Consider the following 25873-nt stretch of genomic DNA (forward strand, 5'->3'; position numbering starts at 1 on the left):
CCCAGTGAACCTCAACTGCGTTTGCAATTCCTCTCACTAAAAACATCTAATCAAGAATCAGTTGTAGACAACATCGTGAATCAACATCATCGACCTTCAAGCCGAGTTGCTGCTCTCCCCGTTGCTTGGCTTGACCTCTATCTCTGTCTCTGTTGCAGTTGTTTCCAGTCGGTATAGCTCTGGCATGGACTCGGGGTTGCGGCCCATGATCTTCTTTGTGTACCAGCCCAGTCGCTTAACATAGTACTTAGCATGGTCTCGGTTGCGCATGCTGAAGACAAAGTCCAACTCCTCCAGTGACAGAGCCTTGGTTTCCGGAAGGAGGAAGTATGCAAAGACCAAACCGAACATGTTCCATGACGCATACCAGAAGAAGGCGCCCGATGTTGTAAAGGCAGCCTCCATAGAAGGCCACGTGAAACTGAGGAGAAAGTTAAAGGCCCACGTAATAGATGTCGCCGAAGCCATGCCCAGAGCCCGAATATGTAGTGGAAATGCTTCCGCGCTGTAGGTGAATGGAACTGGACCAAGGCCGGGGGAGTACACAGCCATAAACAGGTAGATGCCAGTCGCAAGAAGCCCCAAGCGGACAGGTCCCTCCGGAAGATAAAAGTTTGCGCCAGTCCAGAACAGACAAATGCTCATGAGAGGGAACGTCGACAGGAGAAGGTTTCGGCGGCCAAAGGTATCGATTGTCCAGATTGCCGGCAACGCAAAGAGCCAGTTGATGGCACCGCCGCCGAATGAGATCAGCAGAGCCTGCGACTGTGTGTATCCTGCATCCTTAAAGATCTTGGTGCTGTAGTACGCAATCACGTTGACTAGGATCATGTTAGCCCAGCTCATTACTCATCGGGGGTTTAGGAGGTACATACCACCACAGAACTGCTGCATCAACATACAAAACCAGGAAGACTGAGCAGCTCGCCAGTTTCTCCTGACACTAAAGAACTCCTTGAATACGTTGTGGCCTTCCTTAGAGCGCTCCTCGACCTGTAGAAACTTCCACGCAAGATACATATCGCGAGCAGCCTGCAAATCATACTTGCGGAGTCTTCTAAGCGAGTTATAAGCCTCAACAAAGTTTCCCTTGTCCATGTACCAACGAGGACTCTCAGGGAGGAAGTAAACAAGGGATCCCACGATCAGCGGGGGAAGGGGTGTCGACCCAATCATCCATCGCCAGGGGGCGAACTCGTTAGGATACTTCAGGTTCTGGAAAGCGATCGAGACAGCAAATCCCAACATGATGCCAAATGCCGTCCACATTTGCCACATCATTGTCAAGGCTCCACGGATATTCTTGGGGGCGCATTCGGCAGCATAGACGGGGGTGGTGCTTGACTTGGCACCGACAGCGAGACCGAGCGTGAAGCGAGCGAGGAGGAAGCAGAGCCATGTGTTGGCAGCGGCCTGCCAGATACCGGTGACAAAGGCAAAGAGGCAAGAGAAGGCGATGGTACCACGGCGTCCGAACCAGTTGTTCAGGGGGGCATTGAGCCAGCATCCGATGAGTGCGGCCGAAGCATAGGGAGCACCATTGGTCAGGCCGATCAGCGCATGTCTGGTGATTTTGAACTCGGCAAAGTAGAAGCTCTAGATTCATGTCAGCAACCTTCATCCATTCAGGCCAAGGGTGGCTCAATCCTCATACCTGAGCGCCATTGATGACGGTCTGGTCCATGCCCTGCACAATAGCGCATCCCGCACACAGAGCACAAAGGAAGTAGAGCATCTTGGGCTGAGCTCTCCAGCGGTGTGTCTCCTCGTAGCGGAGAATCTCCTTCTCAGCCTCGCTCAAAGCGTCGATCGACTCGAACCCTTGTGGTACGTTGATAACCTTAGCCAGAAGGGCTGCTTTGCGGAAAGTGTCGATGTGCTCGAGTAGGCCCTTTTGCAGACACAGGCCGCTGGCATCGGCAATGAGTTCGTCTTCGGTCATATCAGCCAGCGGGTTCTGGAGGACAGTCGTTGGGGCATCGTTGGCCGGCTCGTTGGCATTGTTGTGGAGGGACTCGCGAGGGGCATCCTTTCGGCCTGCCCAGTGGTAGCTTAGGCTGGGATTATTATCACCAGGGCCTGTCTGGCCAGGTTCTGTGCTTTGAGACATGATCTGGAGCCAGAAGATGTCGTTTCGGTTTCGGAAAGTGTGCTTGATATGAAGCTGTTGGATGACGGCGCGGTATGGGGACAGGGTGATTGGGGACTGGGTGAGTAAGGGACTATATAGAAAATACTAGATAAAAAGAAACTCAAGGGTCTTCGGCATTAGCGACGAGGACCGGTGGAATAAACTCTGGCTGTGCTGCGCAGCGAGGATGCAAGGCGTCAAAGTCTCTCAAGGCAGACGTGTGCAAGCGACGAAGAGTTTGAAGCATGTTGAAGAATCGATGATTGGGATCCATCGCAGCTTCCTATACCGCAGGTTTGAGTTGTTGGGCATCTCCTTCCAGTTGTTTCAATGGTTGAAGGTCTAAGAACGTCATTCCGTAACCGGGAGGCTTTCTGAGGCTGCAGCCTGACGTGAAGAGTGGTCTCTGAGTGCGGGTTAACTTCAAACATGCGCATTATTGACTTGTAACTCGGCACCCCATGGGGAAAGAGGCCGACAAGGTTAACTTGGTATATGCGGGATATGAGTTTCAATGTGGGGGGTCCTTGAACAAGCGCACATGCTCCGCCCCTATTCATCCTCTATGTTGCTTCTTGGAGGACGAGTCGTCGGGTTGGCCCAGACATCATCGAACAGGATGAACACTCGATCCGGGAACATGGATGCATAGCGTTGGCTCTATTCTGCCTCATAATGAGTGACTTCTTGTCCGTGTCTTTATGCCAGGGTGACGTTCAAAACGTCTGTCCCTCGAGAAAGTGAACCGTTTGACATTTCAAATGGCTTTCGATGGCTCGCTGTCCCATTTCCAATGGTGTCTAAATTGGACATCGGCTCCATTGATGCATGGCCATCTTTCCATTGCTCTTGCAACTACCAATGCGGCGCAGCTCAGCATCGACCGAAATCAAAACCCTTTGTTTGGGAAGGATTTTGATCGGCTGTTGACGGTATCCTTTCTAATAGCAAGTCTTCGGTGAGGCAGGTGATAGGATTTGACTTTCGGTGAGCCACGCATGACAGCTATCAGTTTTTCCTTCGCATTGAGGAATAGATTTGACTGTACGGGTTTTCAGACGTGTAGAAGAAGCATAATTGTTCATGAATTCGGTAGACAAACTGCGGTTGTTGTAGGGTAACGTTGTGACTCGGGGCTGTGCATTATCCATGTATGCACGAGAACGGCGAGAGGACGACACATCCGTATCCGTATCCGAGGTAGCTACTGCAGAATCGGCCAGGTATGATTCACCTTCTCCCGGTGAAAGCGGGATCTCTCTTCCCCCGAGTGTCAGACTTGCCAGGGCTCGAGGAATGCTCATGATGCGGCCCATGCAAGGGTCCGGCCGGTCCACCCCGCTGACAAAACGTCTGGTTCATCAGCGTCTGTGCCTTTGGCCAGGGGATTAGATTAATTGAAGGGAGTCAGACCAGATCAACCCTTTCAGCACTTGACTTGTCACAACGAGAGCACACGTCGCCTTTGCAGGCGAGGCCAAGCTCAGTCCTAGCGTTCACGGACTGTTGACGACCGTTGAATGCTTGTCCGTCGGCGATCATGACTGGGGAAACGAAGTTATCCACAGTAAGGCGCTAAGGAAGGCCGCCAGCGCTTGCATGTAAACATTACGTGGCGGCCATTGCAGGAGGCCATCACGAAGAGCAAAAATAGTTATTTCTGTTGAGAAAGAAACGGTCAGTCTGATGAAGCTTTCAATTGTGATTGAAGAAGTGAATTCATCGCGGAACAAAGTTGGCTCCAGGTTCGACAAAGGCTTAGGGTATGTCACTGAGCTGAGCCTCAAACTCCCGACGCTGAAGAAGTTTGGGATGCAGGCAATTAAAACTCGACCTCCACCATCAACAAATCCACCAGGGTCTCGCCCAGGCAGTCATGATGGAGCAGCCAGTCATCATCGTCCATCCAACAGAGAGTGGCGCTTCCTCCCCGGCCACCGAAACAATGCGACTGGGAGCCTGTGAGACTGGGCGTGCCAGACATGTCCCAAAGGGTCCGTTGCTGGGTCAACAGTACTACGTAACCGTTTGTTTGGGATGACCCAAGCTTCCTCCCCAAGCTATCACCCACCCCCCACCACCAAATCCATATCCGCAACCATATCCGCTCGCTCCGTGCTACTGTGCGACGCCTCGTGGAAAAAGGGAAGGTGGCAGCTTTCATTGCGTGCTGCTCCGCTCTCTGTCTCTCTTCAACTCCTTCGTCCCGACTCTCGCTCGACAATTCTGTGTTGCATGCCCGAGCTGCATTCTTTGTGCGAGCTTCACCCACACTTGCGCTCTCAACCTGCAACCCAACACCTTGTGTAGATCAAGGTTTCAATATACTACGTGCTCGACCACACCTCGAAACTCTATCCGGCAAGTTCAATCTTTGATTGAGGAGTCCTTCCAAGGAGAATCCGGTCGCTCTTCTCGTTCCCTACGGCGTAGGCCGTCGAGGAAACGCCTGTCGTCCCCAAACATTCTCGCTTTGGGCCTCCAATCGCCAATCTCGAATCCCCCGTCCTCTTGCAACTACCCGCGTCCACATTCCAGCCTCCGAGTCAACCGCCATGGACCCAAACATGCCCCAACGCCCGCCCGACTACAGCCTCCCGCCGTACGATGACGATGAACTTAATCACACGCCCACCGGCCATAGTCCCGCTGCGATGAGACTTTTGACCTCTGTGGAAGAACCTTACGACGCTCACAAGTATGTACCACCCTCTCCATCAAAACAAACGCCTTCCTCTCCTCTTGCTTCCTCTGCTTTATCCCCAAAGACAACGCCCTCTTCCTCTTCACCGCCAGTCGCGATCCCATCACCACTGCCTCCTCTGGTTCCTCAGCACAGTATGTCTTCAGACAAGGGCAAGCAGGTGTCCGGGTCATACCCCGAGCACCTGGATGACCTCGAGAAGGATACTACAAGCGAGGAACGTGACCGTGTATCTCCTCTCCCTCTACCTCCAGCCTACTCCCCCAGTGTGGCCGAATCACAGTCCCTGCTGCCCCGCGATGCAATGTCTGGAGGACTTTCTGCAAAGCTGCAGAGCAAAAAGAGCAAGAACAGCATGCGAGTTGCATTTGCAGACATGCCAGACATGCCCCGAGATCTCCCAGAGATCCCTGAGGGAATCAGCGAGCGGCGCAGACAGCACAAGGAACAGCGTGATGGCCGAGACCAGACTCCACCCGTACCACCACGGCCACACAGCCGATTGAGAACCGTCCAGAACGCCCGCTCACATGAGAAACTTCCCAGTCTTCGAAGTCCACGAAACCTCAACTACCAGCCTAGCGTCCGGTCATCGAGATCCGGCTCTATCTTCAACGATGCGCCACAGATGCCACCCCCCGACTCTTCCTACATCCCGTACGGAATGCACATGAACGATGGCTCACCTCAACGACCATGGACACCCTCATCACGCATGTCGGATTTCACAAGGTCCGACTTCTCGAGGCCTCCTCCATCAAACGGCATGTATGAGCCGTCTGATCTCAATGGAAGTCCTCGACCAGGGACCCCTTCTTCTAGATACGGTGGCAGCCCACGGCGGCCACTTCCTCCAGCGCCACTCTTCTCAAACAACAACTCCAGAAATGTCCCGCCCTTTGCAGATGATGCGACAGTATCTATCCCTCTGCACAGTGATATAGATGACGATGTGTTTGGACCCGAATCAGACCTCAGCGACGCGAGGCCTCATCCGGTGGACCGGGGCTCATACCTTTCATCCGATTCTCAAAGTACACTACACGAGACACATTCAGACTACGACAAGTTTGAGCACTATGGCCCGGCTCCGGATGGCGCCCAGGAACGAAGAGGTGTCCGCGCACCCCAAATGTCCAGGAAGGAAGTGCAGCTCATCAACGGTGAGCTGGTGCTGGAGTGCAAGATCCCCACCATTCTCTACAGTTTCTTGCCACGGCGAGGCGAGCTTGAATTCACCCATATGCGATACACAGCAGTTACATGCGACCCCGACGACTTTGTCGAGAGAGGGTATAAGTTACGACAGTCGATTGGAAAGACTCTCCGAGAGACTGAGCTGTTCATTTGTATCACCATGTACAACGAAGATGAGATCGGCTTCACCCGCACCATGCACGCCGTCATGAAGAACATCTCACATTTCTGCTCCCGATCTCGATCCCGTACCTGGGGTGAGACAGGGTGGCAGAAGATTGTGGTCTGTATCGTCTCAGATGGTCGTGAAAAGATTCACCCTCGTACTCTCGACGCCCTTGCTGCCATGGGTGTCTACCAGCACGGTATCGCAAAGAACTTTGTCAACAACCGAGCCGTTCAGGCTCACGTGTACGAATACACGACCCAGGTCTCTCTCGATTCCGATCTCAAGTTCAAGGGTGCCGAGAAGGGTATTGTTCCTTGCCAGATGATCTTCTGTCTGAAGGAAAAGAACCAGCGCAAGCTCAACTCGCACCGATGGTTCTTTAATGCCTTTGGCAAGGCTCTCAACCCCAACGTCTGCATTCTACTGGACGTCGGCACTCGTCCTGGTGGCACCTCGCTCTACCATCTCTGGAAGGCCTTTGATACCGACTCGAACGTTGCCGGCGCTTGTGGAGAGATCAAGGCCATGAAGGGCAGAATGGGTGCCAACTTCCTGAACCCCCTTGTGGCGTCCCAGAACTTTGAGTACAAGATGTCCAACATTCTTGATAAGCCCCTCGAGTCTGTCTTTGGCTACATTACTGTGCTTCCCGGTGCTCTCAGTGCCTACCGTTTCCACGCGCTGCAGAACGATGAGACTGGACATGGACCCCTCAGCCAGTATTTCAAGGGTGAGACGTTGCACGGACAACACGCCGATGTCTTCACAGCCAATATGTATCTGGCTGAAGATCGTATTCTTTGCTGGGAGTTGGTGGCCAAGCGAGGCGAGAGATGGGTCTTGAAGTACGTCAAGGGATGTACTGGTGAGACTGATGTGCCTGGTAAGCCCTCCCCTATCAATGTCTTGTATTCATCATGACACTAACTCTGAAATAGACACGGTCTCCGAACTAATCTCGCAGCGTCGACGATGGCTCAACGGTGCCTTCTTTGCCGCTGTCTACTCCCTCGTCCACTTCAAGCAAATCTGGCTCACGGATCACACTGTGGCTCGCAAGGTGCTTCTGCACATCGAGTTCTTCTACCAGTTCATCCAGCTTCTCTTCACATTCTTCTCTCTGGCCAACTTCTACCTCACCTTTTACTTCGTCGCGGGCGGTCTAACGGACCCCAAAGTCGATCCGTTTGGACACAACATCGGCACTGTCATCTTCCATATCCTGCGGTACGCTTGCGTTCTCCTGATATCGACGCAGTTCATCCTGTCCCTCGGAAATCGACCCCAAGGTTCTAACAAACTGTACCTCACGAGTATGATCATATACGGAGTCATCATGGTCTACACGACTTTTGCTACGATCTACATCATTGTTCGACAGCTCACGGCAGATGACGATAAGATAGAGATGGGTAACAACGTCTTTACCAACCTCATCGTATCCATCCTATCGACCGTGGGAATGTACTTTATCATGTCGGTCATATACCTCGATCCTTGGCACATGATCACCTCGTCAGCACAGTATTTCGTCCTGCTTCCCAGTTACATCTGCACGCTACAGATCTACGCCTTCTGCAATACCCACGATGTCACCTGGGGAACCAAGGGTGACAACGTTATGAAGACTGATCTTGGTGGTGCCGTTGGTAAGGGTGAAACCGTCGAGCTGGACATGCCCAGCGAGCAGCTCGACATTGATAGTGGTTACGATGAGGCCCTCCGCAACCTCCGTGACCGACTTGAAGTTCCCGAAAACCCCATGAGCGAAGCCCAGATGCAGGAAGACTACTACAAGAGTGTCCGTACGTACCTGGTGCTGACCTGGATGATTTGCAACGGCATTCTCGGCATGGCTGTCTCGGAGATTTACAGTGCCAAGGGCATTGGCGAGAACTACTACCTACGCTTCATCCTCTGGTCCGTCGCTTCCCTGGCCGTCTTCCGTGCTATCGGCTCCACTACCTTTGCCATCCTTAACGTTGTCAACATGATTGTGGAGGGCCGGGTGCGGTTGAGTCTAAAGGCGCCCCGATGGATGGGTGGCCTCAAGGAGCGGTTCAACGACAAGATGAGCAGCGTATCGAGTAACTTGCGAAGCTGATCTTCATTCATGTCTGAATGAACCAAGGCGGTTCTTGCGTGTGATTTTTTTTTTGCATTTGAAAGATTGGGTTCTTTACATCCGGCGTGGTCAGGCGCATAAGGGCATGGAACGGCGAAAACAATCCCCAGCTTTTTGTTGAAAGAATAACGATCGATGTACGAGACAGGCTCTCTTGAAAAAAGATGATGATGTTGTTACGAGTTTCTTGTGGACAATGTTTTTGTTGAAGGAGGGTCTGGCTTCTTGTTGGAATTACTAGTCTTGGTCTTGGGTCTGGGTATTTTTGTTTGGTGTGGTTCGAGTTTGGGAGGCAAAGGTGATGCGGATAGACAGTAGTTGTTGCTCTATTGTAGTATACCCCTTACAGGATGTCGAGAGGCTGAGTGGAGGATGACATCTGTAAGAAGAAGCAATGTATGAAGTTCAAGTCTATAATGATTCACAGAAAAGTTTTGTATGTTTGTTCTCAAATGCGAATAAAAATGATAATCCTACATGTAATCAATGCGTAGGTTCCAAAATTGCGCCGGGCCAAGTCAAGCTATGCAAGCAAATAAAGACAAAAAAGTATGATATCAATCCGTCATTGAATATCCCTCCATTTTGTTTTTCCATATCCAATTCATCATGGTGGTCATTCTTTGATCATCATCTATTCCTCATCTTCGTCATCCTCAGGGATCTAATCCAACTGTTAGCCAACTATACATGGTATCAAGAGCAGAGTCAACAACTTACGTTATCGTGGAAGTTCTGGCCATCAGTGGTGGCCACAATCACGCCGGTACGGATGCAGAAATCACCGAAGCGCTCACCCTCCTGTCGTTCCAGGGCGTACTGCTTCAGGAGAGGCTTCATGATGGCGAGAATCTCATCCTCCTTGATGCTCTGGCGGTACAGCTTGTTGAGACGCTGGCCGTGGTAACCACCACCCAGGTACATGTTGTAAGCGCCATAGGCCTTGCCGACAAAGGCAACCTCGGCCAACCAGGGGCGAGCGCAACCGTTGGGGCAACCCGTCATACGCATGACAATGGAGTCCTGGCGGAGACCGTTCTCCTCGAGGCAGGCCTCAAGCTTGGAGATGAGCACGGGCAGGTATCGCTCAGACTCGGCCATGGCGAGACCGCAAGTGGGGAAGGCGACACAGGCGGAGGAGCTGAGGCGGAGACCAGAGAACTGGATGTTGTCGAGCTTGTACTTCTTCATGAGCTCCTTCATGGCGGGGAGGTCCTCATCGGCGACGTTGCTAAGGATGAGATGCTGGTTACCAGTAAGGCGGAACTCGCCCTTGTGGACCTTGGCGATCTCACGCAGACCAGTCTTCATCTGGAACTCGGCAGTGTCCTCGATACGGCCGTTCTCGATGAAGAAGGTGAAGTGGTTGAGGCCAAACTCATCCTTCTGCCAGCCGAAAGTGTCGACGTTGCTCTTGAACTCGAACGGCCGCTCAGGCTCAAACTTCTTGCCCCAGAGCTCCTCGACCTTGCCACGGAAGACGGGCACCGTCATGTCGTCGATGGTGTACTTGAGACGGGCGTGCTTTCGGTTCTTGCGGTCACCGTTGTCGCGCTGGACGAGCATGATCTTCTCGCAGACAATGTGCACATCCTCAGTCTTGCAGAAACCGAACATGCGACCAGTCTGGGGATACGTCTTCTTGTTGTTGTGGGTAGTACCCATACCACCACCAGCAAGAACGTTGAAACCAGCCAGGTTACCATCCTCACCCTTGATGGCGATCAAACCGATATCGTGGGCGTACACATCGGTGTCGTTGTGGGGAGGGATACCGATAGTGATCTTGAACTTTCGGGGTAGGTAGGTGGGTCCATAGAGGGGCTCAAAGTCCTGGACGGCGTCGCCAGCAACCTGGGTCTTTTGGTTGTTCTCGTCGGTGAGCCAGATCTCGTGGTAGGCGGTGGTCGAGGGCAGGAGGTGGTCGCTGATGAGCTGCGAGCAAGCAAATACCTGGCGGTGATACTTGGACTGGGTGGGAAGCGAACTGCACATGACGTTTCGGTTCACGTCACCGCAAGCAGCGATGGTAGTCATCAGGGCACGGTTGATGGCCTGCATGGCAGGCTTGAGCTTGCTCTTGACGACACCGTGGAACTGGAAGGTCTGTCGGGTGGTGAGTTTCATGGTCTCGTTGCCGAGCTCGTTGGCGATGTCGTCCATCTGAACCCACTGCTTGGGCGTCGAGATACCACCAGGAAGTCGGCATCGGATCATGAAGGAGTAGGCGGGCTCCAGACCCTGAGCCTTGCGCTCGTCTCGGATATCACGGTCGTCCTGCATGTAAGTACCGTGGAACTTGGTAAGCTGCTGGTCGGCGGCCGAGATAGCAAGTGTGGAAGTGTCGTTGAGACCCTCCACAATGGTACCACGGAGGTAGTTGGAAGCAATCTTGATGTCCTCGTTGGTGATAGGTGGGGGCTCCTCAGGGAGGCCATCGACGTTGTCCACGCCGAGGGCGGTCCAAATCTTGGGCTCCCACTCCTGGTAACCAGTCTGGAATCCATCGGGATCCTGGTCGTCTCCCAGACCGATGGGGACCAGGTGCTTGGCACCCAGGCTGGTCAGAACCCGGTCAAGATCCTTGGCAGGCTTGTTGTAGTAAATTCTGTCCTCCTTGCGAGGCCAGTAGTGGCTGTCACCTAGACCAAAGACGGAGTAGTTGACAGTAGCCAGGTCGAGATCGGTGTTGTCCTTGATGGCATCCCAGAAAGGCAGACCGTTCTGGGGGAACTCACCCTGACCGGCCGTCGAGGTAACAAAGACAATGTTCTCCTCGGCAGGAAGATCCTCAAGAGGATAGTCCTCCATGGTCATGACAGCCGTCTTCAGACCTCGAGCACGACCACGGTTAGCAAGTCGCTTAGCCACAGTACCAGCGTTGCCGTTATCGGAAGCAAACAGGATAGTCAGGGGAGCACCCAGGAGACCCTCAAGCAGCTGGTTGTAGGCGTCCTTGGCCTTCCTCTTCTGCTGAGCTCGGACCTCGGTTCCAAAGTCCTGGGCAAGGGCGGCAGCGAACTTGGGCTCCTTGGCAGCAAGCTGGGTGAGCTGGTTGTCGCGGGCCAAGAACTTCTTGAGCTCTTGCTTGATGAGCTCAGAGTCGAGAGAGAAGTTGGGCTCGCCCTTCTTCTCGTTGTCGGGGTTCCAGCGGTAAAGAGGCCAGTAGCCGGCGTCGACGGCCTTCTTGGTCTCCTGGAGGACAGTCAGGGGAGAGTCGGTCTCACCGAAGTAAGGCAGGTAAGCCAGGACCACGGAGGGGCCGTCGAACTTGTCAGCCTCGAGCAGGGCCTGGAGGACCTGGGTGTAGGAGCTGTAGACAGCAGTAGAGGCGACGTAGACGTTTCCGAAGTTCATGGCGTAAAGGCCAATGTCCTTCTTTCGGCGGTTGGCGTCGGCAGTAGCCCTCTGGGAGTAGGGGGTAGAGTCGATGATGAGCATGTTGACATTCTCGCCAGAGGCCAGAACGTGGTGAACACCAGAGTTACCCAGATCGTAAGACCAAGCGTCAGATCCAGTCAACCAGAGCGACTCCTTGCGGAAGAGGCCCTTGGCAGAGAGGAGCTCAGCAGCAAGAGGAGAGCCATCAGTCTCAAGTCTGGCAATCACATCGTCGGCAATTTCTGTCGACTTGGTGGCATCGTCGGCGTTCATAGCCCATCGAGCCAGCCAGCTCTTGGGAGCATCGGTAATGAAGCTGCCGTTGGTAGCGGCATCCTTAACCTGAGACACGAACTGGCTGCGGCGTTGCTTGCGAGCGAGCAGAGAACCAAAGCCGAACTCGGGGCTAGCAGCAACGGTAGGAGAAAGACCAGTGGTAGCAGACTTGATGGCGTTGGCAACGTACGCACGCTTGCCAAAGAGCTGATCAAGGATCTTGGTATAGGCAGTCTCAAGCTGAGGAGTCTTGAGATCGTAGCCAGTGGGCTCCTTCCAGGCACTCTTCTTACCAACCTCGAGGTTCTGGATAGGCTTCTCGGCGGTGAGGTTCTGGAGCACACCCCGCAGAGCCTGGACCACAACCTCTGGGGCAAGGTAGCCCAGCTGATGGCCAACAATCGTCTCGACACCACCGGGTCCGCTCTTGACGGAGGTCAGGACATCGATCAGAAGAGGACCCCACTTGGTGGTCTTGCGGTGGATCTGCTCGAGAACAGCGATTCGCTTAATGGATCGAGGGATGGCCTCGACGAGCCTAGAGCCGATCCAAGGTCGGTAGAGGCGAGGAGTGAGGATGGCGGCAGAAGCGAAGATCTCGTCAGGGTTGGCCTCGTCGATGGCCTGGGCGAAGGCGCCAGCATCAGAGCCGAAGATGAAGAGACAATTCTCGGCATCGGGAGGTCCAGAGTACTCGAAAGCGCTGTACTCACGGCCAAGAGCAGTCTTGATCTGGCCCCAGATGCGCGCGGCGCACTTGTAGACGTCCTCGGAGGTGACCTGGGGAGGGGTGGTCTCAACAGTGGTGGCAGCGGAAGAGGGCGCAACGGGAGTGCTGGCCTCGCTGTCTTGGCTAGACTTGACAGAAGTTCCAGCTGAAGGAGCCTTGGAGGCGCTGGCACTGGGGGGCACAGTAAGGGAGCCGTTGTTAGCAGCGCCGGTCACGACAGGCGCATCATGATCCGAAGAAACGGCAATGTGGCCATCATCGGCGTAGATGCCGGACTGTGAAGATGTGGGTATGCCAGCTTGGAATCGGCGCACGCTCTCAATGTCGAGAATGTCGCGGATGACTGCGGCGTCCTCAACACCAATGGGCTTGTCCTTCTCAGAGGTAGAGGGAGCAAAGAAGTGGATGACACCCTTGCCGGTGCGGATAGCCAGAGCATGGGCAGTCAGAGCCATGTCCTGGGCCTCCTGGAGGGTCTCGGACTGGACAAAAGTCCATCCTGAATTGCGGATAGCGGTGATGACAGAATAGTCGGCAAATGTCCGCGGCTGGAGGGAGACGTGCAGGACAACAGGGTAGTTGGCCAGCTTGTAGAGGTGTGAGACGGAGGGGAGGAGGATGGAGGATGTGGTGGTGACGGAGACGAGCTTGCCAGCTCGGATGGGAGTGTATACTGAGAGAAGAGGGTCGGCATTGTGTCGGACGGGGAGGATCTGGAGGTTTTGGCGGTTAGCTGTGTATTCTCATGCCATTGCCCACACCAATTGTGTAACTGAGGGTCCCAATGGTGTCCACGTCTTGACAACACCGAAAGAGGCTCCCACAGTATGCCCAAACAAGGTCGGGGATTTTTCGGAGAAGTATTCAAGGAGGGGTAGGATTCTCCATGCGTGTCTGACTTACATCAGGAACTGCATCAGCGCTCTGGGCGACCAGGCTGCTGTCCTTGCGGCCTGCGTACCGCTTCAGATGGGCAGAGAAGTCGGATTCGGTGCCAATGGCGGGCTGGACGGAGACGATGACATCGCTGGAGAGGTAGGCGATTCGAGCCACTGCGAGAAGAGGTCAGTCAATTGGTCCTTGTCACCCAGCTGATTGCAATTGATGCCGCCTTTTCTGCGCTGTGAGAGTAGAATATGCGCATTAAGAGGGGTTTGTCTTGCGATCTTGAGCTCATCCAGCGCATTGGCAGTTCCCAAGCACAAGAAGGGCAGACTCACCAGCCTCCTCAGGAGTCTTGATCTGGTGCTGTGAAGCAGCGTCCATTGTGACCCGTTCCGTCTTCGTCTTCGTCTCGTCGATTGTTTCTAATTCGAGGCTCGGATGTCCTGTCCGTCCTGAATGTTTATTCTTGGGATGGACAGAGCAGACACAGCTGCTTGCGCTTCACACGGAGGGGAGGAGAGGATGTGTGGGAGAGAAGGAAGATGGAAGGAGAGACACGGAGGAAGGAAAATATCCCAGGGACAGTCTCGCTCACGCGGGATCCGGGGATCTTGAGTGGTTTTCTTTCCTTTCCTTGGAGATTAGAAAAAGGTTTCTTCCCTCTGGCTCAACGTCCGAAGAAGGGAAAAAGAAGGTCTGTTGACTGGAGCGACCCCCCTCCTTTGCTCGGCCCCTCGCTTGCTCCATTCCCTGTGCTCGCACGCCTTTTTTTTTCTCACTTGCCCACCCGGCCGACGAATTTTACCCCCCCGCGCGCGCCAAATAGGCACTGAGAAAAACCATACCAGAGACACGCAGCAACCAGCAGATTTGCTTGTATGAATCTTTGCCCTCGATTGCGTGATCGATTAGCGGGATGCCATGCCCCGGACGGCGGGGCTCATTGGGGTCTCTTTGGGGTGTTGCCTCGGGGTCGCGCCTTCCGCTGGAACCAGACCCGGCGCACGGCTCCGCGACCGCCGACGACAAATGGCGAGCCTCGGATTTGCTTCGCTGTGGCCTGCCATTGGCTGACCGGCCTCGAGGTGCTGAGTCGAGCCAATCAGCGCCCACACGCCAGCGCCGGCAGTGGGAGCCAGTACGTACCGGGGTACATGACACAGCTGGACCCACCCCGACTTCCTGCTCGAGGCACGCTGTTGGGCCACCGACGGCCCGCGCAAGACGAGGAAAAAATGATGAGAGGCAGGCGCAGGCCAAATTCGCGCCTTCCCTGGTCGCCTAAAACTGCCCACCCCGAAACAGCCAGGTCACGCACCCTCGAACCAGTAGGGATACCTCCGAGTACCGGCCGGTGGCCGCTGTGCGTTCTTTGGCATCAGAACCCTGGGGGAGAGCATGGGAATGACACCATCGGCAGACAGACGAAGAGTTGCATAGGAATTGGTCATCTGCTGTTTCTCTCATCTCGCGCAATCTGTGCAACGAACGATTCCATCAATGGTTGAGAAAATGCCTTGGAGAATTCCGACTTGGCCTCGGTCCACTTCCTATCCCTTCTCGTCTGGCCCGTCCCCAACTTGAGTTCCGAGGACGGAGGTTCGCAATGAGGCTGACTGATTGATTAAATGGTTGGCTACCATTGGCTAGAACAACTTGCCTATTCCATCCAGATCCATCTCTATGGAAACGAGCACTTCAGTTCCATCTCAAACGAATGTCAAGACAAATGTCTTGCTGAAGAGTCTTGGTATTTACGTTTATTTGATTTCCTATATTATGAAACAGGTATTACCATTTCCCCATTAGTCCATCGCCCTTACAATGCAGCCAATTCATGATCCAAGCATGTCCACCCAGATTCCGCTGACAACATCTCTTGTCAATGTGAGAGAACACCGCCGAGCCCACTGATCTGCGCTTATCCAATGAGTAATTATGAGATGCCATGTGCCTCTGACGTCTCGTCGCAATCTGCCGGGGCTGTTCTATCACGCAATGCCGCTTTACCAGCCGCTGAGTTGGTTCATCCGCTCTCACCGCCCGCAGACGCCGCTGAGCCGATCCGCAGCATGCCGCGCTTTCGCCGCACTCGCCGCATCTGCCCCGCGCCGGCCGAGTCATCGGCTATGATCCCGGACTTGTCTCCGTTGTCGCCCAGTAAAGACCAAAAATGCCACCCACCCCCTTCGCAATTACTCCATCTATCATGTGTTGCGCCCGTTCATTCTGAACATGCGTGTCGTGCTGAGAAGATCCAAAGGTCAAGGTACCAGGCCATATCTCATACCGCAGAGGTGTCAAGTCAGTCGGCAACGCCTCCCGGCCTGGCCGCTGACCATCATATTTCACTCCAGACTCCGTGCACCGTCCTTCGAGTTCTTCCATCAACCTGCGGCATCTCCCATATCGAATGTTCTTTAGACCTCGCCGGCCAGCGTGCCCGTCGAGCCCGACTTGTTGGGGCCCAGGTTAGGGGCCCATTCATCAGACTCTCGAGCATCGAGCCAGTAGGTCCGACCGCACGAGACCATCAAACGGCCAAGCCGTCCCCTGCGGCCCTCGCCGTCCGGTAGGTCCTCGGCGAACGGTCCCTCTTGATCATCCACACCGGGGCCTTCCAGAATCATCAGTTGCATGTACTTTTGCAACACCTGCTTAGCGTACGCCATGACGACGAAGCAGAAGTAAACGCGAATCAACATCGATCCCACAATCAGGAGCATGCTCGTCGCCGTTTCTTGTGGCACAACCTTTCCATGCATTTCCGTCTCCTTGCGCAGTCCCTGCATGCCCTCAGCCACAAAGTTGGGCAAGTTGGTCTTCTTGAGGTCGGCTGATTCGGTCAACTGGGTAGAGAAGTACCAGTCCAAGCCGAAGGCCGCCGTGTATCCGATGTTGATGACTGTGTCGAGAATATACATCCACGCGAGAGCCAGGCACTCGAAGGGGCTCTGTCGTCGAACATGAGGAACCAGGATGGCGAGCCCGATAAGAATGGCGATCGAGTAGACGTAGGTAGAGAGCTGAAGGAGGGAGAGCTGGTAACCGGTAAGGATGGCGAGCAGACCGTAGACACCGGTGACCTTGTTGAAAACGAGGGCTAGTGAGATGACTTCTGTGCCGGTCTGGAGGCTGATGAAGCCAAACAGGGTCTAGATGCAGGTTCAGTTAGCATATTTTGCCTATTTTGAGCGTTGTGGAAGCCTCAATCCATCGCTGTCCACCTGAGAGTTTGTTCTCCTTACCTTCGGCCGGGGCACCCGGAGTGATCGCGTGAGTCGAGACATGGCGAGGCGGTGCTGGTAGAACCTTCGCTGTCCTCTTCGGTCCTTCACAGACTATTGATTTATTCTCGTCGTGGTTATCCTCGTCGTCAGTTGAAGTCTGGTTCCGGCAGCGCGTTAAGGTTGAAAAGCAAGGACGCGATACGTGGTGAATGGGAAATAAGGATCATTCCCAGTTGATGATGCTGACTAAGGAGAGAGGTCTTCCGCCGCTTCCGTCACTGATGGGCGCAATCTAAATGCAGGGTCACGTGTGGAGGAAGCATGCAACAACTTAAATTAAGGAGCTAATCAACCTTGTACATATCTTCCCTGTAAACGCGTAAACGCATTGTACGAGTAGCTTTTGCCTTGAATGTCTTTCGCCAATGCATCAATAAGTACTTTGTTTCTAGAGGTCGCTTGAAACTTATTGTTATTAACTGGCTACTCGGTGTTTGACTTAAATCCACACATGTGATTCTCCTTTATTAGATGTAAGCTCTTGCCCTTAGATCTATACGCTATGCTTAATACCCTCGGCATGCGCAAGGTCACAAGGCTTCTTTCATGTTGTGAGCATAGCTTACATTGTCCTAGATACTCCTTTACTCCAGTCCCGACTGGCCAAAGAGGTGGGTTTAATTAACATGCGCATCCCTCTTGTGATTGCTGGGCGTTGTTCGTCTTGACGTCGATCACTAGAAAAGTGGTTGGTCAGTTCCAAGCTCTTGGCAAGTCATTCAGGGTTGAACGACGTGGGGCACCTACTTTGACTCGAAGCTTGCGCTGCAGCATCGGTTCCCTCCATACCAGGCAAAGCCTGTGCTATCCTCTTGAAAAGGTTCTTGACGTTATGGCCCAGCTTCGCACTCGTCTCGACAAACATGAGGTTGTTCTTCTTGGCCTCCTCCTCACCCTGCTGTGTAGTAACCTCCCGCTTGTCGTTGAGATCCGTCTTGTTGCCAACCAACACGATAATCACGTCGTTACCTCGCTCGGCTCGTACGTCGTCGATCCACTTCTTGGTGTTTTGGAACGACTTGGCGTCTGCAAAGACGAACTCTGTTAGTACAAATATGGATGCCTGGGAATGGAAGCGATGGGGGGTCCGGGGTGGGGTCAGCTCAGGGGAAACTGACTCGAAATATCGTAGACGACAACAGCTACGCTGGAATCACGGATGTATGAGGGAATCAAGCTTCGGAATCGTTCTTGTCCAGCAGTATCCCAAAGTTGCAGCCGCACCGTCCGGTCCTCGAGGTACATGGTCTAAGCCACGGGTGTCAGTCTTGGCCCAAGGGCGGCGGCCTAAGGTACTCACCTTGGAGAGGAAATCAATGCCGATCGTCGCCTGGTACATGTTGTCGAAGGAATCGTACATGAATCGTGTGATCAAGGAGGTCTTGCCCACTGTTGAGATCGCCGTTAGTGATGTCGCTCGAGGCGGCGCCGGAATCGGTCGTCGACGTACCACTCTGCTCTCCTAGAAACACCAACCTGAGCTGCGATTAGCATCACTGCAATATAAATGTTTGCCGGAGAAATACATACTTGAACTTCTTCAAGGGGTTGTTGTAAGATCCGCCGGCCTGCGCCATGGTTGTGGTTGTGTCGTCTGCTTGAGTCCCTTGTTCCGCGGGACAGATGGGACAGCTGTCAAGCTACGGATGCGAGGGTGTTGGGAGAAACGGGAACTTCTTGTTGCGATTACAAGAAGAAGTCGGGCTCGGCGACGTCAGGAAAGAGGTCGAGATGATGCGATCTGAGTGTGGCCACTTTGTATCGGGACAAGGGTTGACAGGTGAAATCCGGAGAAAGGAGGTCGATGTCGTCGCCCTATGGATACTGGATTCGGCAGGAGGATATGGCGATGAACGTATCCGACGCAAGTGCACGTGCCGATAAGAATTCCTCCCCGTTTTTTACGTGGGCGGTCCTTCCGTTTGGACCCAAAAAGCACCGATAACGAATAGCGGAAAGAGTCGAGACTCAGGCCCCACTAAAAAATTAAAGAAAGATTGTCCCCCACTACTTCCATCGACCAGCAGCATTTTCGTTTCTTGAAACCAAGCAACAAATCCTTGCTGTTCGCCCAGAGAGGATTCGCAGATATGCCAGTGTTACAATCCAAGACTGCCGGAGCAGGCGACGCTCCCAAGCAGTTCAATCAGCCGTCGCGAAAGGGCAAGAAGGCATGGAGGAAAAACGTTGATGTTACTGAAGTGCAGGAGGGACTCGAGGAGTTGAACAAGGAGATCATTCGAGGGTACGGCATTCTTTTCGGCCGTCAGTCGCCCGTCATACTAACGGAGAAACAGCGGTGTTATCAAAGAGAAGGCGTCCGAAGACCTGTTCACTCTCGACACGACCGGCGACTCGCAGCTGCCCAAGAAATTCAACAAGCACATCAAGAAGGGTCTCAAGGCTGACGAGATCATCAATGCCCGCTCTGCCGTTCCCGCTGTTTCCATGCGCAAGCGACCCGGTGACAAGACCACCAATGGACTCATTCCTGCCAAGCGCCAGAAGACCAACTGGGTATCCCACAAAGAGCTCGCTCGGCTCAAGCGGGTTGCCGACGGCGAGCACGAGAACACCATACAAATCAAGGACGCCACCTACGATCTTTGGGATATGCCGGCGGCTCCCAAGGAGACAAACGTCGATGATTTCTTGGAAGAAGAGGTCAAGGCCAAGGTGCCAAAGTCGATGAAGCAGGAACCCCTTTCCCTCCTCAAGAGCGGAAAGCATGTCCCTGCCGTGCAGAAGCCCTCTGGCGGTTACAGCTACAACCCCATGTTCACCGATTATGAGGAGCGTCTGGCGCATGAGAGCGAGAAGGCCCTTGAGGCGGAGCGTAAGCGCCTAGAGGAGGAGGAAGCTGAGCGATTAAAGCAGGAGGCCGCGGCCCGGTCAGCAGCTGAAGCAGAGGCAGCAGAGGCGCGGGCTAACCTTTCGGAATGGGAGGAAGATTCTGAGTGGGAGGGATTCCAGAGCGGCGCTGAGGACGACAAGGTGTCCGCCAAGCGACCCCAGAGGAAGACACAAGCACAGCGCAACCGTATCAAGCGTCGGAAGGAGGAGGAGCGCCTAGCGAAGCACAAAGCCGCTATCAAAGCCCAGCGCCGCCAGGAGCATCGCATTAAAGAGATCGCCGAGGAGATTGACGAGAATGACCGCAACAAGGCCCTTGTCCTCGCCGAAGCCGCCAACGACTCGGACGATTCGGTCAGCGAGCTCCGCGACGAAAAGCTGCGCCGCAAGCAGCTCGGCAAGTACAAGCTCCCTGAGCGAGACCTTGAACTGGTTCTCCCCGACGAGCTGCAGGAGTCTCTGCGGCTGCTCAAGCCCGAGGGCAACCTCCTCCGAGATCGATACAGAAGCATGCTGGTGCGCGGTAAGGTCGAGAGCAGGAGGCATATTCCATTCAAGAAGCAGGCCAAGCGCAAGTACACCGAGAAGTGGACGTACAAGGACTTTATGATATAGAGGCTGCATACCACTGGTTGATATTTAGCGAGAAAAGAATCCTGCGACTTTTTCTTTATGCCATAGAAAAGCTGGTGGTCTTCTTGGTGTGAGCCCACCCTCAGAGCACCCTGTTTAATGAAAATCTTGGTATTCTAAACCTGGATTTACATAGTACTATCACGTCTTTTTAACCGATCTCATCATTCATTCTCCAGGCCCCGTTTCCCCTGCTCAAACGCCAATAAATCTAGAATCCAGTCATGCCATGAAACGCACATTAGAAACTCATCAAATCTATGAAAGCGTTAGTATTGTCCAAGGGGTAAGTAAGGTTGACGAGAGAGCACGTACCTCGTCCAAAGAGACCTCGCTTCGTCCAGTCCATGGCCATAAGAAGACGCGTTCGAAGACTGACGCTCTGGGCAAAGTAGACAGAGCGCCAGGCATACACAGCCCAAAGTCCACCAGCCAGATTCCGGCCTTCACCGAGATCAAAAATGGCAGAGTTACCGATATAGGCAAGGCTGCCAAGATGGTGGTATTCGAATGCCTTGAAGACAGCAGCATCGACATCGCCCTCCCGAATCTCATTGGCACGTAGAACGTCGTTCATACGAGACATGCGGTTGAACTTGCGAGCCAGATACTGGCCTTGCTGATGAGCGCGCTGGGCTGTAGCAGGTAGAGACGTGAGCTTGCTATCAATTTGGCGGAGCAGCTCAGTAAGTTCCTCAAAGTCCAGTGTGCCCGACTTATCCTTGTCGAACTCCTTGAAAAGTTTATCGAGGCGCTTGAGATGGTTAATAGCCTGAGGGAATCGCCTCTTGACATCGCTAGCAACCTCGCGCCAGTCACTAAAACCAAGTTGCAGCGTCTCGGGATCTTTGCCGTGCTTCCAAGCAAGAGATCGAAGGAAGGTGATGATGTGATCGGCCACGTTGTTCTGAACAGTAGAACAGTCACCAATTGCGTACACATCACCCAGAGGTGAGCCGTTCAGGCGAAGATGAGTGTCCGTCTCCAGGGCATGTCGGTTGGTTTGAACGTTGCCAAGCTTCTTGGCCAATTTTTGGCAGAACTGGGTCTGCGACACTCCAGTAGACCATAAACAGAATCCTATAGGGAGCTCCTTCGTAATTACGCTGCCATCTTCCCGCTTTTGCGTAAAGATAATCTTGTCGGGTTGAACCTCCTTGACCCGCGAGTTTGTGAGAACCTCGACTTGGTCCCGGGCAAAGCGATCCTCGGCATACTTAGACACAGTCTCATCGTATGTGTTGAGAATATGACCTCGGCTCTGAATGAGATGAACCGAGATCTCGTTGCGCAAGAGTCGAGGGAAGTGTTGTGTCAGATCCTCGTTGAGAAGATCGAACAACTCGGCGGCAAACTCGACACCAGTAGGACCGCCACCACTCACAACAAAAGACAGGAGCCGCTTGCGTTCCTCATCGGGGCAAGTTGGAAGTGAAGCCAGCTCGAAGTTGTGAATGATCTGGTTTCGGATCTTGCGAGCATCGTTAATGTCTTTGAGGAAGAAGGCGTTCTCCAGTCCCTTGACACCATGAGGATTGGTGACTGAGCCAACAGCGATGACCAGTTTGTCGTAGGGAACGTAGAAGCTAACATCCTTGCCGAATGCATCTACTTGCGACACCTCGACAAGCTTGTGTGAGAAGTCGACGTCCGCAGCTTTGGCACGAATGAAGTGACCATGGACGCGGCTCAGAATGCGTCGGATAGGCTCAACAAGTGATCGCAATTCAAGGGTACCAACTGTGGCTGAGGGAAGCATTGGAGTGAAGAGGAAATAGTTTGTCGGCGAGATGACGGTAACATGGTAATCGTCCGGGTTCAGCTCCTTCAGAAGAGCAACACCGCCCCAGCCGCCACCGAGAATCACGAGCCGTGGCTTGTTCTTGAGGCGCCGCTTCTCTTCGGTGTCATCTTCGTCGATAAAGACCTCAGCGATGGGCAAGTTCTTTTCACCTCCACATCGAGGCTGGAGGGCAATCTTGGACACATCGATATCGCTCTGCGTGGGGTGCTCAAAGTACGTAGAGGCGTCGTAGATAAAGAAGCAGACTACGGCGGCGCCGACGACTGTGATCGAGATGCCCACCCAGGCCGCGGCACGGAAGCAAAAGTTGAGAACCCACGAGTTTCTTTGAGGAAGTGGCTTTCCCGACAGCGCGCGCACGAAGTACTGAGAGGGGAGTTGGCGAGTAGTTCGGTTTGTAACCTGAGATCTCTTGGTTATCGACGGCGAGGCCCCTGAGAGCTTCACAAAGGTTCGCGATTGAGCCGAATAGAGCGAACGAGGGGTAATGGGAGATATTATAGATCGAGAGCTGGCAATAGCCCTGGTACGACCAGCACGAGCCAGTCGTGCAGCCATGATGGAGGAAGCGGGCATGATTGCGCCGTTCGTTCACGTGGAAACGTGGGATTGATCGTTGTCGAAAGGATCAGAGAAGTGGGAGGGGAGCTCAGTGATAGCTCATGACGTGGTCAAGAAAGCAGCGAAGCTTGTGAGCGTGCCCGTGATGTTGCGACTGCTCAATGGACCACCAAAGGAGATCAAACAAATGCGTGGGAGGGATATGAGAAGGGAGGATGACGACGTTGAAGCGCAAGGAAAGGAGAGAAATTGATTAATTCTGGCGCGCACCGCTTGAAAGACAAAAGGTACCTGCCCGCCTCCTGCGAGCAGTCGTGTAATGCATGGAGGCGCCATGTACCTCGCGTCCGGAGGCGCTGGAGACCCAAATGCGGAAGGAAGAGGGACCTGCCGCACCTACCGACAGCACGTCAAGCTACGTCATGGTTGGAGCTGGCGTTCATCACCAGCAAAATTCTTGGCGATGGCACCGACGATCGGCGACTCCACTACAGCTCCTGAAACCCTGGTAATATTGTTTGATGGACTCATAGAAATATCTTTTTTTCTCCCATCGTCATGCATGTTGGGTTCAACTGTCCACTGACCTCTCTACACCCATCGGATCTGTCGGCCATGACGCTCGGTGCTGCGTTAAATACGGCCGAGAGTCGCCTTCAGTGGGCTCACGAGTGACTAAAACTTGTTGGTTGCGGCGGATATGTCGTTTCGTGGGCCCTGGCCGCTTGTGTCGGGAAGCGATGCCGGGTAGCGAGGAGCTGAACTGAACAAGTCGAGATGCAGCAATTGAGCACAATCCCTTGTCTGAATCCTTTTGCGACGTCTCTCGACCATCTTGTTACTGCTAGTATTGACTAATGGTGCTTGAATGACTGACTGTGTCTGTGTAAGGGCTTACAGATAGCTGCTAACAAGTCATTACCCCCACGCTCAAACCCATGCTCACATTCGCAACAAGCAGAATCGGGGAGACCGTATATACTGTGGTACACCGCCGTGCAACCCAGTGGCCCATTAGCAACGGAAATATCTTTGCTCAACCCATCGCTGCTGCTGGTAGTCGAGCATGTTGCAGACCACCACCGTGATGTCTGGGAACACGGATGTCAACCTGTGAATTCCAACCTTGCCCGCCGCATACGTTGCCAGCACAATACGCTCCTGCTGGACTCCATGGTCTACCAGGACCTGGACCGCCATCAACGCCGAGCCACCGGTCGCCATCTGAGTGTCCAGAAGCAAGACGCTCTCATGCCTTGCGATATCGTCTGGCAGCCGCAGGTAGTGCAGCTCCGGCTCGCCCGTGGAATAGTCGGACTGGATGAGCATTCGGCCCGTGCGGCAGTCAGGGATCGTCTTTCGTAGCGCCGGCTCGAACGCCGAACCTCCGCGGAGCACGATCACGGCACAGACCTCACCCTTCGGTACAAGACCTTGATACTTGTATCCTTGGGGAGTTTCAATGGTTGCAGACTCGAATTGAACATTGTTCAAAGCTCTGTAATATGGTCAACGTGTTTCTTACTTTCATCTGCATCAGGATCTTACTGTTCAATGATGAGACTGGCAAGTCTGTCAAAGTAAAAGATGAAGTCCTCGGGATCAGTATCCATATCTTGGAGGATAGTGTTCATGAACTTGAGCTGTGGTGTAGGGTGTAGAACCACAACCCGATCAGAAAGCGGCGAATCCTTACTAGCCGCCTCGAGACGGGATAGGGCTTCTCGATGGTGCCTCGACTTTTCGAAGAGCTTCTTCTCGACGAACTGGACCATCATGTCTTGAACCTCATTAACATCTCTACATCCTTCAAGGTCAGGCAAACTCACCTAGGGCAACCCGATTCTCAATGCCCCTTGGCACAATCAGGTCGGCCACCTTGCGCTGCGGCTCAACATACTGAAAATCATGTCAGCTACTGCAACTGATCCACCACCTGGCCTGGCGCAGCTTTGCTTTGGGCTACCTTTTCGAAGTTGGGCTTCACGAAACCAAACCATTGCTTGATGATACCCTCAATGTCTCGGCCACGCTCTCGCACGTCACGAACGACTGTTCCACATGTCAGTATGAGACAGGGGAAACTACATGAACTTGAAAACTTACTCCGTCGCGACAGGCAGGTATCGGCATCAGCTTCGCAGTAGATCTAATACAAATGTTAGATGTGCTGCCTTGATTCTGAGAGCAAGAACGGATTGAACATACACCCATATCAAGGAGCTGCAAGACGCGAGGGTCGTACAGAGCAAAGATACCCTCAAGAACCAACACATGGGGCGAATAAATAGAGGTGGTGCGGTCCAGCCGCTGGTGCTTGGCAAATGAGTAGACAGGAATCTCAGCCCGCTTTCTGGAAGTGGTCGAGGTCATTGTCAGTCGAGTCTCAGTGATTACAGACCGGACAATGTTACACACCCGGCCTTAAGATCCCGCAACTTGTCGACCAAAACGTCAAAGTCGATGGCCTACGTAGACGGTTTGATCAGCCTTGCTTCTGATAGTTTGGGCTATATCAACGCTGAAGGCACCATACATCGGGCGAATCAAAGTCGTACTCATTGGCAAAGGCCAGCTTCGACTGCTCGGGCGTCAATGTCTTGTAGAAAGAGTCCTGACGAACAATGAGCAAAGTGCCATGTTGAATGTGTAACTGGGGATTTCATGCCATTGACAAGATGACGACCCAGGGCAAATTAAGCTTCTTGACAATGGCCTGGGACAGAGTCGACTTGCCCGAGCCCGAGCTTCCAGCGACGCCGATAATGCTGACATCAGCCCAAGGAGGCGAGTAGTAGGCTCGCTTCTGGACCGTGACATGGCTCTCGAGTCCGCCCTCGACTTGAGGCACTGCGTCAGCGGACATTGCGGTGGGCTAGTTTCGGTGAGGGAGTTCTTGGTGATTTGATGACGAGTGAAAAGGGAGATGAGAAAGAAGACACAGAGACGTGTCCAAAGAAGACGATATCAACGTTTCTCTTCGAAAACTAGCCCTGCCTGCAATGTCCACGAGCTCGGCACTGAACACCTTCAAAGTTCGAAATGGAGGGTTTGGAGTTTGCCGTTGGTGGAGCAGTGAGCACGAGCCTCTGTCGCGTGTGCGGTCCACAGCGGCCAAAGAGGAACCTAGAAGT

At 53.6% G+C, this 25873-nt stretch overlaps 8 protein-coding genes across 8 annotated transcripts; 2 read left to right on the top strand and 6 right to left on the bottom strand.

Annotated features, from left to right (window-relative positions):
- Positions 1-96: 96 nt before the first annotated feature.
- Positions 97-2378, bottom strand: NCS57_00852100 (MFS domain-containing protein; the record flags this gene model as incomplete). The annotated part of the gene is made up of 4 exons (XM_053058333.1): positions 97-821; positions 876-1596; positions 1655-2206; positions 2283-2378. 4 exons carry the CDS (start codon positions 2376-2378, stop codon positions 97-99), a joined length of 2094 nt encoding a protein of 697 aa, XP_052912164.1.
- A 2308-nt stretch (positions 2379-4686) lies between these two features.
- NCS57_00852200 (Chitin synthase) lies at positions 4687-8305 on the top strand (the record flags this gene model as incomplete). The annotated part of the gene is made up of 2 exons (XM_053058334.1): positions 4687-7084; positions 7140-8305. 2 exons carry the CDS (start codon positions 4687-4689, stop codon positions 8303-8305), a joined length of 3564 nt encoding a protein of 1187 aa, XP_052912165.1.
- Positions 8306-8960: 655 nt separating this feature from the next.
- NCS57_00852300 (Flavodoxin-like domain-containing protein) lies at positions 8961-13979 on the bottom strand (the record flags this gene model as incomplete). Its single annotated transcript, XM_053058335.1, has 4 exons — positions 8961-8990; positions 9047-13426; positions 13617-13765; positions 13934-13979. The coding sequence occupies 4 exons, from the start codon at positions 13977-13979 to the stop codon at positions 8961-8963; spliced, it is 4605 nt and encodes a 1534-aa protein (XP_052912166.1).
- A 2039-nt stretch (positions 13980-16018) lies between these two features.
- NCS57_00852400 (uncharacterized protein) lies at positions 16019-16888 on the bottom strand (the record flags this gene model as incomplete). Its single annotated transcript, XM_053058336.1, has 2 exons — positions 16019-16753; positions 16847-16888. The coding sequence occupies 2 exons, from the start codon at positions 16886-16888 to the stop codon at positions 16019-16021; spliced, it is 777 nt and encodes a 258-aa protein (XP_052912167.1).
- Positions 16889-17509: 621 nt separating this feature from the next.
- NCS57_00852500 (Ras-related protein Rab-6B) lies at positions 17510-18465 on the bottom strand (the record flags this gene model as incomplete). The annotated part of the gene is made up of 6 exons (XM_053058337.1): positions 17510-17565; positions 17636-17929; positions 18007-18136; positions 18189-18277; positions 18339-18364; positions 18419-18465. 6 exons carry the CDS (start codon positions 18463-18465, stop codon positions 17510-17512), a joined length of 642 nt encoding a protein of 213 aa, XP_052912168.1.
- A 435-nt stretch (positions 18466-18900) lies between these two features.
- On the top strand, positions 18901-20356 carry NCS57_00852600 (Ribosome biogenesis protein NOP53; the record flags this gene model as incomplete). The annotated part of the gene is made up of 2 exons (XM_053058338.1): positions 18901-19133; positions 19186-20356. Exons 1-2 carry the CDS (start codon positions 18979-18981, stop codon positions 20354-20356), a joined length of 1326 nt encoding a protein of 441 aa, XP_052912169.1. The 5' UTR covers positions 18901-18978.
- Positions 20357-20615: 259 nt separating this feature from the next.
- Positions 20616-22754, bottom strand: NCS57_00852700 (EF-hand domain-containing protein; the record flags this gene model as incomplete). The annotated part of the gene is made up of 2 exons (XM_053058339.1): positions 20616-20632; positions 20690-22754. The coding sequence occupies 2 exons, from the start codon at positions 22752-22754 to the stop codon at positions 20616-20618; spliced, it is 2082 nt and encodes a 693-aa protein (XP_052912170.1).
- Positions 22755-23753: 999 nt separating this feature from the next.
- On the bottom strand, positions 23754-25605 carry NCS57_00852800 (Uridine kinase; the record flags this gene model as incomplete). Its single annotated transcript, XM_053058340.1, has 9 exons — positions 23754-24237; positions 24288-24519; positions 24569-24638; positions 24706-24791; positions 24846-24888; positions 24948-25092; positions 25158-25207; positions 25276-25353; positions 25408-25605. The coding sequence occupies 9 exons, from the start codon at positions 25603-25605 to the stop codon at positions 23754-23756; spliced, it is 1386 nt and encodes a 461-aa protein (XP_052912171.1).
- Positions 25606-25873: the final 268 nt, after the last annotated feature.

Source organism: Fusarium keratoplasticum, chromosome 6, assembly GCF_025433545.1.
Source record: "Fusarium keratoplasticum isolate Fu6.1 chromosome 6, whole genome shotgun sequence".
Lineage (NCBI taxonomy): Eukaryota > Fungi > Ascomycota > Sordariomycetes > Hypocreales > Nectriaceae > Fusarium > Fusarium keratoplasticum.